This window comes from Somniosus microcephalus, chromosome 10 (assembly GCF_052327205.1).
Source record: "Somniosus microcephalus isolate GS21.2 chromosome 10, FLI_Smic_1.0, whole genome shotgun sequence".
NCBI classification, from domain to species: Eukaryota; Metazoa; Chordata; class Chondrichthyes; order Squaliformes; family Somniosidae; genus Somniosus; species Somniosus microcephalus.
Window position 1 is genome coordinate 238,000,658 of NC_140996.1, and position 16,588 is coordinate 238,017,245.

At 48.7% G+C, this 16,588-nt stretch overlaps 1 protein-coding gene across 1 annotated transcript; it reads right to left on the reverse strand.

Moving 5' to 3' along the window:
• Window positions 1-226: 226 nt before the first annotated feature.
• LOC147112204 (dynein heavy chain domain-containing protein 1-like) lies at window positions 227-13,024 on the reverse strand. Its single transcript, XM_085998327.1, has 3 exons — window positions 12,805-13,024; window positions 2,558-2,774; window positions 227-480 (listed from the first exon to the last, which is right to left on the reverse strand). Exons 1-3 carry the CDS (start codon window positions 12,892-12,894, stop codon window positions 227-229), a joined length of 561 nt encoding a protein of 186 aa, XP_085854453.1. The 5' UTR covers window positions 12,895-13,024.
• Between the last annotated feature and the right edge of the window lie 3,564 nt (window positions 13,025-16,588).

Genomic DNA, 16,588 nt, shown 5'->3' on the forward strand with positions numbered 1-16,588 from the left:
GGGATCGGGGGGGGTGGGGATCGTGGGGTGGGGGTCGGGGGGTGGGGATCAGGGGGGGTGGGGATCAGGGGGGGTGGGGATCGGTGGGTGGGGATCGGGGGGGGTGGGGATCGGGGGGGGTGGGGATCGGGGGGTGGGGATCGGGGGGTGGGGATCGGGGGGGTGGGGATCGGGGGGGTGGGGATCGGGGGGTGGGGATCGGGGGGTGGGGATCGGGGGGTGGGGATCAGAGGGTGGGGATCAGGTGCAGTGGATGGTCCGCTGGGCTCCAGGTGTTTTGGGGAAAGGGTTTTTTTGGGTGTGGGATTTCTGGGAGGTGGGTGGCGATGTTGGGCTGTGGGTCACGTGACTCACCGAAATGCTGGATCATTTCCATGAGTTTCTTGGCTTCTGTCTGGGTATTTCCGGTGACTGAGGTCGACACGATCATGCTTAGGGTCATCAAACTGTCGTCGGTGTGCCACCTCAGCCTTTCCATCTCTGGGCAGGCCAGACAAAGACATGTTAGACTCTCATCCAAAGCTGGCCATCTCTCACCTCTAGCCTCTAACCTTTCTCGAGATATCAGCCAATCTTGTCCATTTTATTGTTACAACCACGGTCAGTCTCCCTCTGAACGTGGCCCTGTTATCTCCGAGTTTGTCATCTTATAATCTCATCCTTCTCCTTCCAGTCTGTTGGCATTGAGAGTCATCGCAACATCACCTGCTCCAACTCAATACCGGATGCCAAGACTGCCGAACCTTCACCTTCCCTTCATTCTACACTCTACAGGCTTAAGACCCAAGGTTGGCATCACGGATGTCTGGTTCACCTTGTATTTTCACCAACTTTTCTCAGCCGTGGCAATGTCCTGCACTGTGGGCCACTTCCTTCATCTGAGGTTCTCCATTAACAAGGACCTGCCCAGCGCCTCAGGAGCAGTCAGAGCTTTCACTGCTCCCTCTCTGTTGATGGTTTTCCTGCGGTTACTAAAAAAGCCACCCTTGACCCCTCTGTCCTTGCAAACTACCACCCCATCTCCAACCTCCCTTTCCTCTCCAGTCCTTGAACGTTTTGTTGTCCCACCTTTCCCACAGCTCCATGTTTGAATCCGTCCAATCAGGTTTCCTCCCCTGCCACAGCACTGAAACGGCCCTTAACAAAGTCACAAATGACATCATGAATTCATTAGAAGAGGGAATAGTGCCAGAAGACTGGTGGACAGCTGATGTGATTCATATATTTGAAAAGGGAGACAGAACAAGTCCAGGGAACTATAGACCAATTAGCTCAACGTCAGTGGTAGGAAAGATAATGGAATCCTTACTCAAAGATGTAATAGAAAAACATCTAGAAACTGAAAATACAATAAAGAATAGTCAGCACGGATTCCAAAAGGAAAGGTCATGCTTAACTGACCTTATTGACTTCTTTGAAGAAGTAGCAGAAAGGGTAGATAAGGGTAATGCAGTAGATGTAACATATTTGGATTTCCAAAAGGTCTTCAGTAAGGTACCGCATAGTAGACTCATGACTAAGGTCAGAACATGCGGAGTCAGGGAACATGTAGCAGGAAGGAGAGCAAGCTGGCTACAAAGCAGGAAACAGAGAGTAGAGGTTAAAGACAATGTTGCTCGGCCCATCCAAAATACCAGGCATGTGTGGCTTTTCCCATTTAAAAGCCGATGAGCCGGCTGCATGGGAGCTCCGGACCGCAGCACGGCTGCTTAAAGGGATCATTGGTTCAGGGTAGTTACTCAGATAGACAAAAGCTGGGAAGTGGTGTTCCACAAGGATCGGTGCTGGGACCACTGTTACTCACAATTTACATAACCGAAAACAATTTGGACTCTTGAATTGAAAGTACAATTTCAAAATTTGCGGATGACACCAAATTGGGGGGTGTAGTTAATACAGAGGACTGTGACAAAATACAGGAAGACATTAATAAACTTGCAGAATGGGCGTGTAATTGGCAAATTAACTTACATATGGATAAGTGTGAGGTGGTATATTTTGGTAGTGGGGTTGAGGAGCAGAGGGATCTGGGGGTAGAGACAAATCACTAAAAGTAGCGACGCAGGTTAGCAAGGCCATAAAAAAGTAAACCAAACACTGGGCTTCATTTCTAGAGGGATTGAATTGAAAAGCAGCGAAGTTATGTTAAACTTGTATAGAACCTTGGAGTACTAGATAGTACCAGAACTGAGAGCTTATACCCACCAGGGGAGATTGAACAGGCTGGGGAAATGAGAAGACTGAGGGGTAACCCGGGGGGCGGCTGGGGCTGCTCTTTCTAACATGGATGGTTAAGTTGAGGCACAATGGAGTTTTCAATTCATTAAATATATTCAAGAAGGAGTTAGATATATTACTTAAGGCTAAAGGGATCAAGGGATATGGGGAGAAAGCAGGGACAGGGTACTGAATTTGGATGATCAGCCATGATCTCATTGAATGGCGGAGCAGGCTCGAGGGGCCGAATGGCCTACTCCTGCTCCTATCTTCTGTGTTTCTATGTTTTACCGTTCCTGAGAATTCTTATGTTTTCCAGGCTATGCCAACCCATTCTTACCAATAAGGACTAATGTTCCACTGTCTTTCGCAGCCCAATCTTCATCAGGCTGCTGAAGCTTTCCACCGCGGGGCCTTTGGGATTTGTCGGGTCGAGACTTCTGGTAATGAACCACCGCGATGTGTGTGATGAGTCTGAACTCGTAGCGCTGCCAAAACTTCTCCACTGTCAGCAGGAGTTGCTGAAGGTCAAACTCCTTCCTCGCTTTGGTCAAGATCTGGAAAGAACAGGATCACGAGCAGTTTAGACCCGGCAACATCTCACAGTTTGCAGTACACAGATGTATCAGGGAGGTCACCAATGCTCTCTATGTCATGAGGAACAGTTACATCTCCTTTCCTATGGTCAGTGTGAAGCAGGACCCGAGAGCAATAGGTTTCACCCAAATGGCAGGCTTCCCCAGGGCACAGGGTCCATTGACTGCACACACATTGCCTTGAATGCTCCCTATCACCAGTTTAACATCTTTATCAATTGAAATGAATTCCACTGCCTCAACGTACAGCTGGTTTGTGACTACAGACAGCGCATCATGCAGGTCTGTGCCCAGTATCCTGGCAGCAGTCTCTCATCCTGCGCCAGTCCACTGTGCCGCCTTTATTCCAACCAGATCAGCAAGTTGCAGGCTGACTATTGGGTGACAATGTTTATCCCCTCTGGACATGGCTTATGACTCCTGTCAGGAACACGTGTATAGCTGCAGAGCACACCTATAACAAGAGCAATGCTGCCACAAGGAACATCGTCGAGCAAACAATTCACATGCTCAAGCAATGCTTCCACTGCTCGGACTGTGCCGGAGGAGTTTTCTGTACTCCCCTGAGCGGGTATCCAGATTTGTCGTCGTCTGCTGCATGCTGATGAACTTCTTCATCATGAGAGACCAGACTTCACCACCATCTGAGCAGCAACAAGTGCAGAAGGAGGATCAGTAAGAGGAGGAGGAGTAGGAAGAGGAGGCAGAGGAGAGGCAGTGACCACCAGAGCCCTTACCTGCCCGAGCTCTCAGATCAGCTCATCGAGGAATGCTTCACCTAAATCAGCCCTTCCATTCCCTATTCACCAAAAGTTCCAGAATTCTTTACAACTTTCCTTACAACCACTATCCGATTGTCTTCCTTCACTCTAGACTTATGTATCTTGACATTACTTCACTACAAAGACAAACACCAACACTAAATCCAGAATTTATCAAACAAATATTGTCAAATGCTGTCCACATTGTCAAAAAAAACAACTAATCACCCTTTGTCACACTGCTTGTCTGACATCCAGTATTGGACGAGGAGAAATTTCCTCCAATTGAATATTGGGAAGAGCAAAGCCATTGGACTCGATCCCCACCACAAACTCTGTTCTCCAGCCACCAACTCCATCCATCTCCCTGGCCACTGTATGAGGTTGAACCAGAGTGTTTGCAATCTTGATGTCCTATTTGACCCTTAGCTGAGCTTCCGATCCCGTATACCCTCCATCATTAAGACAGCCTTGTTCCATCTCGGTAACATCTCCCGTCCCCACCCCGCTTCAGCTACACTGCTGCTGAAACCCCCACCCATGTCTTCATTACCTTTAGACTCGACTATTCCAATGCTCTCCTCATCAACCTCCCACCTTGCACACTCCGTCAACTTGAGCTCATCCAAACCACTGCTGCCCATATCCTAACTTAAAGGTACTATATAAATGCAAGTTGTTGTTATGCAAGCCCTTAGTGCCTGTCTTGTGTGCTCATTTTCCTATCCTAGTGCTCTTATGAAGTGTTTCACCAGTGGCTACAGCTTGGGAGGTGACAGTCTACTGAGCTTCCATTGAGGACACTTCAGGTGGCCTTGGAGGATGACCTTAAGCAGCCCTGGGCTGAGAGGGCCCTGATGCAGACTGTAGTATCTCGGTGTGGGCCGGTGCAGTCTGGCCCGGCTGGTTGGGTGACACTAGCAAGGGCACTGGTGAAGTGTCTGGTGGGGTAACAGGCATGAAGTCCTCCTGAGAGCGGACAGCAGGTGCCTCTCCCATGGAGCCCAGGCCACTCTCCTGGGGTGGTGCCTCAGCACTCCTCGGCCTCTACTGGAGAACAGTGTGCTGGAGTGATGTGGCCCCCTAGAAGCTCCTTGCAAAAGTGGTTCCCAAAGCCATGTTGGCAGCCGTATAAGATTTCATAAGATGCTCCATCACGGCGGGTTCCACTGTGGCGTTCATGGATCTGACCACTGTTCAACCATGTTGGAGAGAATGAGCTCCATGCTGTGCGTGTTGCCTTGAGAACAGCTGAAGTTGGACTCCTCCATGCTCCGCGACACTGTGCAAACTCTCTGGCAGGGAGCCCAATGCATTTCCTGGTGGATGCTCATCAGCCTTCTTCAGTAGCCTGGACCCTCAAGGTCAGCACCTGATTCCTCTGCAGCAGAACTAGTATACAACCTCACCTTCTGGTGAGCTAGCACCTGTAGCGTCATATCCCCCTACCCTAGTTCTGCGCACTTGTGCCTGTTAAGTTACCACCATAGACATCCCCTCTAACTTAGCCTCTAAAGTCCATGTGGTGTCAGTATTTTGACTGGTGCCTGCAAGAGTCAGATTGAGGGATGACGCATCTTCTGGAAGGCTGGGTTCCTCTTCCTCCACTGGCTCAAGGACATCGACATTCCCAGCAACTGAAATTAAAGTGAGGGACAAGGTTTAGCTTGTGGTGTGAGGGAGACCAGAGACAAAGAAGTGGGTGTTGAAAGAATCTGCAGCTTGTCATGCAGAGTGTGTGGGGTTAGGGGAAGTCAGAAGACACAAAAATGATTAGGTGTATAGAAACCCTGCACAATGTCTCCTCCAGCACTACCTGCCACCATGGCCAGCACTCTTTCTTCAAGGGGGGAGAGGGTCTGCAGGTCGGCTCTTCTTCCTCCTCCAGTTCCAACCTGTTTCCTGGCATTTTGTGTGACCTTCTACAAGACAGAAGGAGTGTGCTTGTGAGAGTCTTGTGAGGTGTTTGGAGAATGTAGCTGTCACGATGGAATAGTTGATGGTCTGTGTGTGAGGTGTTTGGAGAATGTAGCTGTCACGATGGAATAGTTGATGGTCTGTGTGTGAGGTGTTTGGAGAATGTAGCTGTCACGATGGAATAGTTGATGGTCTGTGTGTGAGGTGTTTGGAGAATGTAGCTGTCACGATGGAATAGTTGATGGTCTGTGTGTGAGGTGTTTGGAGAATGTAGCTGTCACGATGGAATAGTTGATGGTCTGTGTGTGAGGTGTTTGGAGAATGTAGCTGTCACGATGGAATAGTTGATGGTCTGTGTGTGAGGTGTTTGGAGAATGTAGCTGTCACGATGGAATAGTTGATGGTCTGTGTGTGAGGTGTTTGGAGAATGTAGCTGTCACGATGGAATAGATGGAATGGTCAGTGTGAGATTTTTTTTTTTTAATTCCATTTTGGCAGGAAGAATAAAGAAGCATATTATCTAAATGGTGAGAGATTGCAGAGCTCTGAGATGCAGAGAGATCTGGGTGTCCAAATGCATGAATCGCAAAAGGTTAGTATGCAGGTACAGCAAGTAATTAGGAAAGCTAATAGAATGTTATTGTTTATTGCGCGGGGAATTGAATACAAAAGTAGGGAGGTGATGCTTCAGTTATACAGGGCATTGGTGAGACCACATCTGGAGTACTGTGTACAGTGTTGGTCTCCTTATTTAAGGAAGGATGTAAATGCGTTGGAAGCAGTTCAGAGAACGTTTACCAGACTAATACCTGGAATGGGCGGGTTGTCTTATGAGGAAAGGTTGGACAGGCTAGGCTTGTATCCGCTGGAGTTTAGAAGAGTAAGAGGTGACTTGATTGAAACATATAAGATCTTGAGGGGTCTGGACAGGGTGGATGTGGAGAGGATGTTTCCTCTTGTGGGAGAATCTAGAACTAGGGGTCACTGTTTAAAAATAAGGGGTCGCCCATTTAAGACAGAGATGAGGAGAATTTTTTTCTCAGAGGGTCGTGAGTCTTTGGAACTCTCTTCCTCAGAGGGCGGTGGAAGCAGAGTCTTTGAATATTTTTAAGGCAGAGGGAGATAGATTCTTGATAAGCGAGGGGGTGAAAGGTTATCGGAGGTAGGCGGGAATGTGGAGTAATCAGATCAGCCATGATCTCATTGAATGGTGGAGCAGGCTCGAGGGGCTGAGTGGCCGACTCCTGCTCCTAATTCGTATGTTCGTACGTGAGTTGTGAGGAAGTGAGGATTGTAATAGTGCTGAGCATGTGGGTACGAGAAGGATGTGTAGTGCAGTGACTGTAGGAGAGTAAAGGGCAGTTGGGGAGAGGAGTCCCGTGAGTTCTGTCAGTGATTGAATTAATAAGACTGTAAGTGGTGCAGCTGTGAATAGTTTTCTTACCTTGACCACTCTAGTTAGATCATTGAACTTCTTCCGGTGCTGCAGCCATGTTCTTGGGGCAATGCTCCTGGCATTGACGCCCTCAGTCATGTCCTCCCACTGCTTTCTCATCAGATTCCGAGAGGGTTTCCTACCCTCTGCCCCTAATCCTGATCACTGCCTCCACCCAGGCCTCCAGCACACCATCAGACAGTGTTGGTGCCGCTCACTCCCTGCTTTGGCCATTTCCTTCAGAAGTTGTTACACAGTTTTTGTAGCCAGAATGCACCACCCTTTTAAGAGGTGATGGCAGCCTTTAATTAGTGCCATGACCTCTTGATATCGCCTCCCCGCCCCCCCAGCAAGAGTCATGCAACCAATGAACAGCGGGGGATAAGGACCAGCGCGAGCAGTCCGCACCCCTTGTGCCCAGTGCCGATTTTCAGGTGTTATCCGATTTCTAGACCAACTTTTGTTTCTTTACTTGTCCCATTACCACCCCCTTGTGCCTCGCACCACCATCCCTTTTGTCTCTCAATCTCTCCTGCCTTCCGTCCTATCACAGACCTTCTCTTTTGTTCTTTCCTCCCCTCCCCCTCTCCCTGCCCCTGCACTTGCTTAAAACCTGTTCCATCTCCAACTTTTTCCAGTTCTGACGAAAGGTCATCGACCTGAAACATTAACTGTTTCTCGCTCCACAGATGCTGCCTGACCTGCTGAGTATTTCCAGCATTTCTGTTTATTATTATTCCCGAAGCATCCGCTCCCTTCCCCCTCCTCCACTCCGCTTCCCATCTTTGCTCCCCTCCGCTCCGCTCCTCTCCTTCCCCCCTCTCCTTCCCTCCCCTCTCCTCTCAACTCCTTCCCTCTCCTCTCGTCTCCTCTCCTCCACTCTCATCTCCTCTCTCCTCTGCTCCCCTCCTCTCTCTTCCCCTCCCCTCCTCTCTCTTCCCTCCCTCCCCTCCGCTCCCCTCTCCTCTCCTCCACTCCCCTTCCTTCTCCACCCCCCCGTTCTCTCTCCTCTGTTATGTTCATTAATAACTAGTCGTTTTTATTAAGAACAGCTAGCTTTTGCTAGACACTTTATTGAGCACATGTGGACTAGGTACAGTATCTGTAGAGGCCTCCATCTTGACTGCTGCCTTGTGGGTAGCCTGGTGCATCGTGGGTAGTGTAGTGTATGTACTTTGCAGAAGGAACTATATTCTGCAGCCCCTGTATACTGCAGTACCGGTAGTGACCACCCCTGTATATAAGCCTGTGTAGTAACTTTGCATAGTAGTTCCAGTGTTGTCTCCACTCAGTAAACATCTGTTGTAACCAACTCCTGTAGTCCGTGTCTCAATTACACACGGACATAATAGGTAGCCCACTCTTATAGACATACAGCACCACCTAGTGTACCATTCCAGAATGACAGGTTACTGATCATTACATCCCCCTTTCTTTGAGGTTAAACAAAATCAGTATCAATCAATATCAATCAATCATAACAACATAAACATCTTCAACAGTCAATACATTTTCAATGTAGTTTTCTTTGTACTCAAAGATTAAGTCTATCAGGCTTTTTTACTTCACGTGTGGATCTTCTCAACACAGGTAAGTCTGATGTGTTTTCATGAGAGCCTGTATGTGTATTTGTGTTAGATTGTTCTGGTGGTGAGTGACAAGATTCAGTTGCGGCATTGTCATCGATTTGCTCTTGGATAGTCTCTTGTGTTTTTAGGAGGGAACGGCGGTTCCTCCTGAGAATCTGTCCTTCCTCAGTTCTAACAGTGTATGACCTTGGTCCTACTTCCTCAAGAACTGTAGCTTTCCTGTTCCATGCATCTGGATCTTCAATCCTGACAACATCATCCCTTGTCAATGGTTTCAGAGTTTTGGATGACTTGTCATAGTATGATTTCTGTTTCAGCTTTAACAGTTGAAGTCTCTGTCTCAGTTCCTTACTCTGCTTTTCTTTTGCACAGCAGGGTAGCGTGGTACGCAACTTGCGACCCATTAGGAGTTCAGCAGGTGAAGAACCTGAGTGTAAAGGTGAGGCTTGGTAGCTCAGCAGGGCGAGATAAGGATCAGACTTGCTTTCTTCAGTAGCTGCTTGAGAACTTGAACACCTTTCTCTGCCTTACCATTCGACTGAGCATACAAAGGACTGGATGTGATGTGTTGAAAGTCATAATGTGCTGCAAACTGTTGCCACTCCTTACAGTTGAAGCACGGACGATTGTCGCTAACGGCAATCCTGGGAATTCCATGTCTGGCGAAGATGGATTTCACATGCATTATGACACTGCTTGCTGTGGTGCTTGAGAGCAGCGCCATCTCAGGATAGTTAGAATAGTAGTCAATCACTATTAGATAGTCTTTACCAGTTAAATGAAAAAGGTCCATACCAACCTTTTGCCATGGTGCTGTTGGTATGTCAGCTACTATCATTGGTTCCTTTGCTTGTTTGTTTTGGTGTTTCTGTCATGTCTCACATTTGCCTATCATGTTCTCAATGTCCTTATTTATGCCAGGCCAATAAACAGTGTCTCTTGCTCTCCTTTTGCATTTTTCAATTCCGAGGTGTCCCTCACGAATCCTTTTGAGCATGTCTTGACGTAGAGCCTGTGGAATGACTATTCTGTTCTGTTTTAGTAATAGTCCACTTGCGACACTCAATTCTGCCCTTATGTGAAAATATTTTGGACAGGAACCTTTTGGCTAACCATGATGAATGTTCTCTATTACTGTTTGTAATACTGTATCTTTTACTGTTTCTTCTGCTATTTGCTTTGATTTTGTGTCTGACACGGGCAGCGCAGCAGTGACCATACTCACATGAACATCCACGTCTTCTTCAGTAGAGCTCACATGACTCATTGTGGGTGCTCGGGATAGTGCATCTGCTAACACTATGTATTTGCCTGGTGTGTAGATCAGTTCAAAGTCATATCTTTGCAGCTTCATCATGAGTCGTTGAATCCTTGGAGACATCTCATTCAGGTTCTTTTTTATGACGGCAACCAGTGGGCTGTGGTCTGTCTCAACTGTGAAGGTGGGAAGTCCATATATGTAGCCATGAAACTTTTCTAGTCCAACTACCAAGCCTAGACATTCCTTTTCAATCTGGGCGTATCGACACTCAGTATCAGTCATAGACCTGGAGGCATAGGCAACAGGCTTCCAATCTTCGCCCTCTGCTTGTAGCAAGACCGCACCTAGGCCATCTTTTGATGCATCCGTTGACACTTTGATTCTTTTTGTTGGGTCAAAGAAGGTGAGTACAGGTGTGGTTGTCAGCACTGTTTTGAGGTTTATCCACTCTTGTTCATGTCTTTCTGTCCATGCGAATTCATTTGTTTTACGTAGGAGGTCTCGCAGGCAGGCTGTCTTGGCTGACAAGTTAGGAATGAACTTTCCAATGAAGTTTATCATCCCCATGATGCGTAGCACTCCTTTTTTGTCAGTGGGTCGGGGCATTTTGAGTATGGCGTTTACTTTTTCCATATCTGGCTCTATTCCTTTACCAGATAGATTATCTCCTAGGAAAGTGACTTCCTGGACGCCAAACTGACACTTGGCTTTGTTGAGCTTCAGTCCATTCCGGCGTATGCTCTGTAGCACTTTAGTCAGCCTCTCATTGTGGAGCCCCAGATGATGATGTCATCAACATAGACCCGAACTCCTTCCAGACCTTCAATTATGTGTTCCATCGCTCTATGAAAGATTTCAGATGCAGATATTATCCCGAAAGGCATTCTGAGGAAACAATACCTGCCAAATGGTGTGTTGAAGGTACAGTATTTGGTGCTCTCTTCATCCAGTTTTAGTTGCCAAAATCCTTGTGAGGCATCGAGCTTTGTAAAGTATCTGGCACCTGACATTTCACTGGTGATTTCTTCTCGCTTGGGAATCTGGTAGTGTTCACGTTTTATGTTTGCATTTAAGTCCTTTGGATCCATGCATATTCTTAGATCATTGTTCTTTTTCTTTACACATACCATGGAGTTAACCCAGTCTGTTGGCGCTTCGACTTTCCTGATGACTCCTAGTGTGGTCATTCTGTCCAGTTCATTCTTGAGCCGGTCATGCAGGGGTGCTGGAACTCTTCGTGGAGCATGTACCATTGGCTGAACATCCTCCTTTAGCTGGATCTTGTAAGTGAATGGTAGAACTCCAAATCCTTTGAACACATCCTGGAAATTATTCACTACAGAATCCACCGAGTCATCTGGTCTGCTTATGGCACAGTTTATACGGTAGACTCTCTTGACCAGTTCTAAGTCCTCACAAGTTTTGTCACCCAGTAGTGAATCAAGTCCTTCAGCCACAACAGAAAACATGAGATGATGCACTTTGTCTTTGACTGTCACTTTAAGTCTGCATACACCTAAGCTATCTATTTTCTGTCCATTATAGTTCTTCAGTAGTACTGACTTTTTCTGTATTTTGGGCTTTTCTTTCATATTTTTAATGTCACTCATACTGATTAAGTTTGCTTTTGCCCCAGTGTCTAGTTTCAATGTAACTAATGCTCCATTTACCTGCAGTGGGATCATCCATTTGTCCTCTTTTACTGCATTAACTTTATGTTCAGCATTGTTAATTCCTGAGGGCTGCACATTTTCTGTATCCTTTTTGATATTGTCACATGACACCATTCCTACAAAACATGTCTCACTTAAATCAGTGTCCTCAATCACATTAACTCATTGCCCTTTCTTTGTTTTTACTTTTGAAAAGCATTGTTTGGCAAAGTGATTCTTTCCATTACACTTTGTGCACATTTTTCCAAACGCTGGGCATTGTCTTAGCTGGTGTTTGTAACCACAGCGTTTACAATTAAAAATTTCATCCTCCGATTGCTTTTCATTTCTGTTCTGCCCACGTTTCTTCCCCTTTTGTAGGACACAGCACCGACAGCAGCATGATCACTCATTACAATCGCAACATTATTGATTTCACTGAAAGTCTTCACGTGCTTTTGAGCTAGCTCGCTGGCTTGGCATATTTTCACAGCAATTTCCAATGTTAGTTCGATTTCTCTCAACAGACGTTCCCTGACTTTTTTTATCATGAATACCAAACACAATCTGGTCACGAATCATGGATGCTTTCAACTCAGAGAAATTACATGCCTGTGCTTTCAGTTTCAGATCAGTCATAAAGCTATCAAAAGTCTCATTTTGCTGCTGTGTCCAAGAACGGAAGATGTATATCTCATAGGTTTCATTCTTTTTGGGAGAACAATGTGTATCAAACTTCTTTAGCACATCGTCTAATTTTTCTCTGTTCTCCTCTGGATTAAATACAAATGTATTAAATATCTCTATCGCCTGTGGGCCTGCAACCGTGAGCAGCAACGCTATTTTCCTTGCGTCTGGCTTTGTACCGTACCCGATAGCAGCAATGTAGAGTTCGAATTGTTGTTTAAAAGTCTGCCAATTGTAGTCGATATTTCCTGTGAGTTTCAAACGCTCTGGTGGCTTCAAATTCTCCATGTCGCGTTGCACAATATTCAGCAGATCTTACCAATCCTGGTACCATGTTATGTTCATTAATAACTAGTCGTTTTTATTAAGAACAGCTAGCTTTTGCTAGACACTTTATTGAGCACATGTGGACTAGGTACAGTATCTGTAGAGGCATCCATTTTGACTGCTGCCTTGTGGGTAGCCTGGTGCATTGTGGGTAGCCCACTCTTATATACATACAGCACCACCTAGTGTACCATTCCAGAATGACAGGTTACTGATCATTACATCCTCCACTGCCCCCTCCTCTCTCCTCCCCTCTGCTCCATTCCACTCCCTCTCCTCCCACCCCCCTCTCCCCTCTCCTCCCCTCAGGCAGATTGGCTGTGATGGAAATGCTACAGCTGAGAATCAGTGACCCCATTTACCTGTGCGATGAAGTGACTGTAAGCGGGAAGGTCGTAAGCCAGCAAATCGGATACCGTCATCTCCCACTCGGGGTTCCAGGCCTCTCCCATCTCTGTAACCAGAACACAGCGGAAACCGGGTCACACTCGGCCTCAGTTTCTTTCCCTACCGCATTGCTGCATCCTGCCTTGCTCTGTAGCCTGCTCATTCTCCAAGGCCCTGAGTAAATACCAGGCTGGGGGTCTGGGCAGCGAGTGATGAGCTATTTGACCAGGCGGTGCATTCACTGAGCAATCAGGACACAGCCACAATATCACATTTCAGATCTCCTGCACCAGGGAAACAAGTGGCACCGCCAGAGTGTGGCACCCTGTTAGAGTGTCACCCTGTCCGAGAGTGACACTCTGTCCGAGTGTCACCCTGTCCGAGTGGCACCCTGTCCGAGAGTGACACCCTGTCCGAGTGTCACCCTGTCCGAGAGTGACACCCTGTTAGAGTGTCACCCTGTCCGAGAGTGACACCCTGTTAGAGTGTCACCCTGTCCGAGAGTGGCACCCTGTTAGAGTGTCACCCTGTCCGAGAGTGACACCCTGTCCGAGTGTCACCCTGTCCGAGAATGACACCCTGTTAGAGTGTCACCCTGTCCGAGAGTGACACCCTGTTAGAGTGGCACCCTGTCCGAGAGTGTCACCCTGTTAGAGTGTCACCCTGTCCGAGAGTGACACCCTGTTAGAGTGGCACCCTGTCCGAGAATGACACCCTGTTAGAGTGTCACCCTGTCCGAGAGTGACACCCTGTTAGAGTGTCACCCTGTCCGAGAGTGACACCCTGTTAGAGTGGCACCCTGTCCGAGAGTGTCACCCTGTTAGAGTGTCACCCTGTCCGAGAGTGACACCCTGTTAGAGTGGCACCCTGTCCGAGAGTGACACCCTGTTAGAGTGTCACCCTGTCCGAGAGTGACACCCTGTCTGAGTGGCACCCTGTCCGAGAGTGACACCCTGTTAGAGTGTCACCCTGTCCGAGAGTGACACCCTGTCCGAGTGTCACCCTGTCCGAGAGTGACACCCTGTTAGAGTGGCACCCTGTCCGAGAGTGACACCCTGTTAGAGTGTCACCCTGTCCGAGAGTGACACCCTGTTAGAGTGGCACCCTGTCCGAGAGTGTCACCCTGTTAGAGTGTCACCCTGTCCGAGAGTGACACCCTGTTAGAGTGGCACCCTGTCCGAGAGTGACACCCTGTTAGAGTGTCACCCTGTCCGAGAGTGACACCCTGTCCGAGTGGCACCCTGTCCGAGAGTGACACCCTGTTAGAGTGTCACCCTGTCCGAGAGTGACACCCTGTTAGAGTGTCACCCTGTCCGAGTGTGGCACCCTGTCCGAGAGTGTGGCACCCTGTTAGAGTGTCACCCTGTCCGAGAGTGACACCCTGTCCGAGAGTGTGGCACCCTGTTAGAGTGTCACCCTGTCCGAGAGTGTCACCCTGTCCGAGAGTGACACCCTGTTAGAGTGTCACCCTGTCCGAGAGTGACACCCTGTCCGAGAGTGTGGCACCCTGTTAGAGTGTCACCCTGTCCGAGAGTGTCACCCTGTCCGAGAGTGACACCCTGTTAGAGTGTCACCCTGTCCGAGAGTGACACCCTGTCAGAGTGTCACCCTGTCCGAGAGTGACACCCTGTCAGAGTGTCACCCTGTCTGAGAGTGACACCCTGTTAGAGTGTGGCACCCTGTCCGAGAGTGTGGCACCCTGTTAGAGTGTCACCCTGTCCGAGAGTGACACCCTGTCAGAGTGTCACCCTGTCCGAGAGTGACACCCTGTTAGAGTGTCACCCTGTCCGAGTGTGGCACCCTGTCCGAGAGTGTGGCACCCTGTTAGAGTGTCACCCTGTCCGAGAGTGACACCCTGTCCGAGAGTGTGGCACCCTGTTAGAGTGTCACCCTGTCCGAGAGTGTCACCCTGTCCGAGAGTGACACCCTGTTAGAGTGTCACCCTGTCCGAGAGTGACACCCTGTCCGAGAGTGTGGCACCCTGTTAGAGTGTCACCCTGTCCGAGAGTGTCACCCTGTCCGAGAGTGACACCCTGTTAGAGTGTCACCCTGTCCGAGAGTGACACCCTGTCAGGGTGTCACCCTGTCCGAGAGTGACACCCTGTCAGAGTGTCACCCTGTCTGAGAGTGACACCCTGTTAGAGTGTGGCACCCTGTCCGAGAGTGTGGCACCCTGTTAGAGTGTCACCCTGTCCGAGAGTGACACCCTGTTAGAGTGTCACCCTGTCCGAGAGTGTCACCCTGTCCGAGAGTGACACCCTGTTAGAGTGTCACCCTGTCCGAGAGTGACACCCTGTCAGAGTGTCACCCTGTCCGAGAGTGACACCCTGTCAGAGTGTCACCCTGTCTGAGAGTGACACCCTGTTAGAGTGTGGCACCCTGTCCGAGAGTGTGGCACCCTGTTAGAGTGTCACCCTGTCCGAGAGTGACACCCTGTTAGAGTGTCACCCTGTCCGAGTGTGGCACCCTGTCCGAGAGTGTGGCACCCTGTTAGAGTGTCACCCTGTCCGAGAGTGACACCCTGTCCGAGTGTGGCACCCTGTCCGAGAGTGTGGCACCCTGTTAGAGTGTCACCCTGTCCGAGAGTGACACCCTGTCCGAGTGTCACCCTGTCCGAGAGTGACACCCTGGATACGGAATTGGCTCAGTGACAGGAAACAGAGAGCAGTGGTGAACGGTTGTTTTCCCGACTGGAGGAAGGTATACAGTGGTGTTCCCCAGGGGTCGGTTCTAGGACCACTGCTTTTCTTGACATATATTAATGACCTGGACTTGGGTGTACAGGGCACTATTTCAAAATTTGCAAATGACACAAAACTTGGAAGTATAGTGAACAGTGAGGAGGAGAGGGATAGACTTCAAGAGGACATGGACAGGCTGGTGGAATGGGCGGACACCTGGCAGATGAAATTTAACGCAGAAAAGTGTGAAGTGATACATTTTGGTAGAAAGAATGAAGAGAGGAAATATAAACTAAAGGGTACAATCCTAAAGGGGGTGCACAGAGAGACCCTGGGGGTATGTGTGCACAAATCATAGAAGGTGGCAGGACAGGTTGAGAAAGCACTTTAAAAAGCGTACGGAATCCTGGGCTTCATAAGTAGAGGTACAGAGTACAAAAGTGTGGGAATTATGATGAACCTTTATAAAACACTGGTTCGGCCCCAACTGGAGTATTGTGTCCAATTCTGGGCACCACACTTTAGGAAGGATGTGAAGGCCTTAGAGAGGGTGCAGAAAAGATTTATGGGAATAATTCCAGGGATGAGGGACTTCAGTTACGTGGATAGACTGGAGAAGCTGGGGTTGTTCTCCTTGGAGCAGAGAAGGTTGAGAGGAGATTTGATCGAGGTGTTCAAAATCATGAGGGGTCTAGACAGAGTAGAGAGAGAGAAACTGTTCCCATTGGCGGGAGGGTCGAGAACCAGAGGACACAGATTTAAGGTGATTGGTAAAAGAACCAAAGGCGACATAAGAGAAAACTTTTTTACGCAGCGAGTGGTTGTGATCTGGAGACCGGGGATAAAGGCAGCGTGGAGCAGAGACCTGGGAGTCTGAGCGAGTGGACCTGCGGGAGGAACGGAGTCAGAGACCGGGGATAAAGGCAGCGCAGAGCAGAGACCTGGGAGTCTGAGTGAGTGGACCTGCGGGAGGAACGGAGTCAGAGACCGGGGATAAAGGCAGCGCAGAGCAGAGACCTGGGAGTCTGAGCGAGTGGACCTGCGGGAGGAACGGAGTCAGAGACCGGGGATAAAGGCA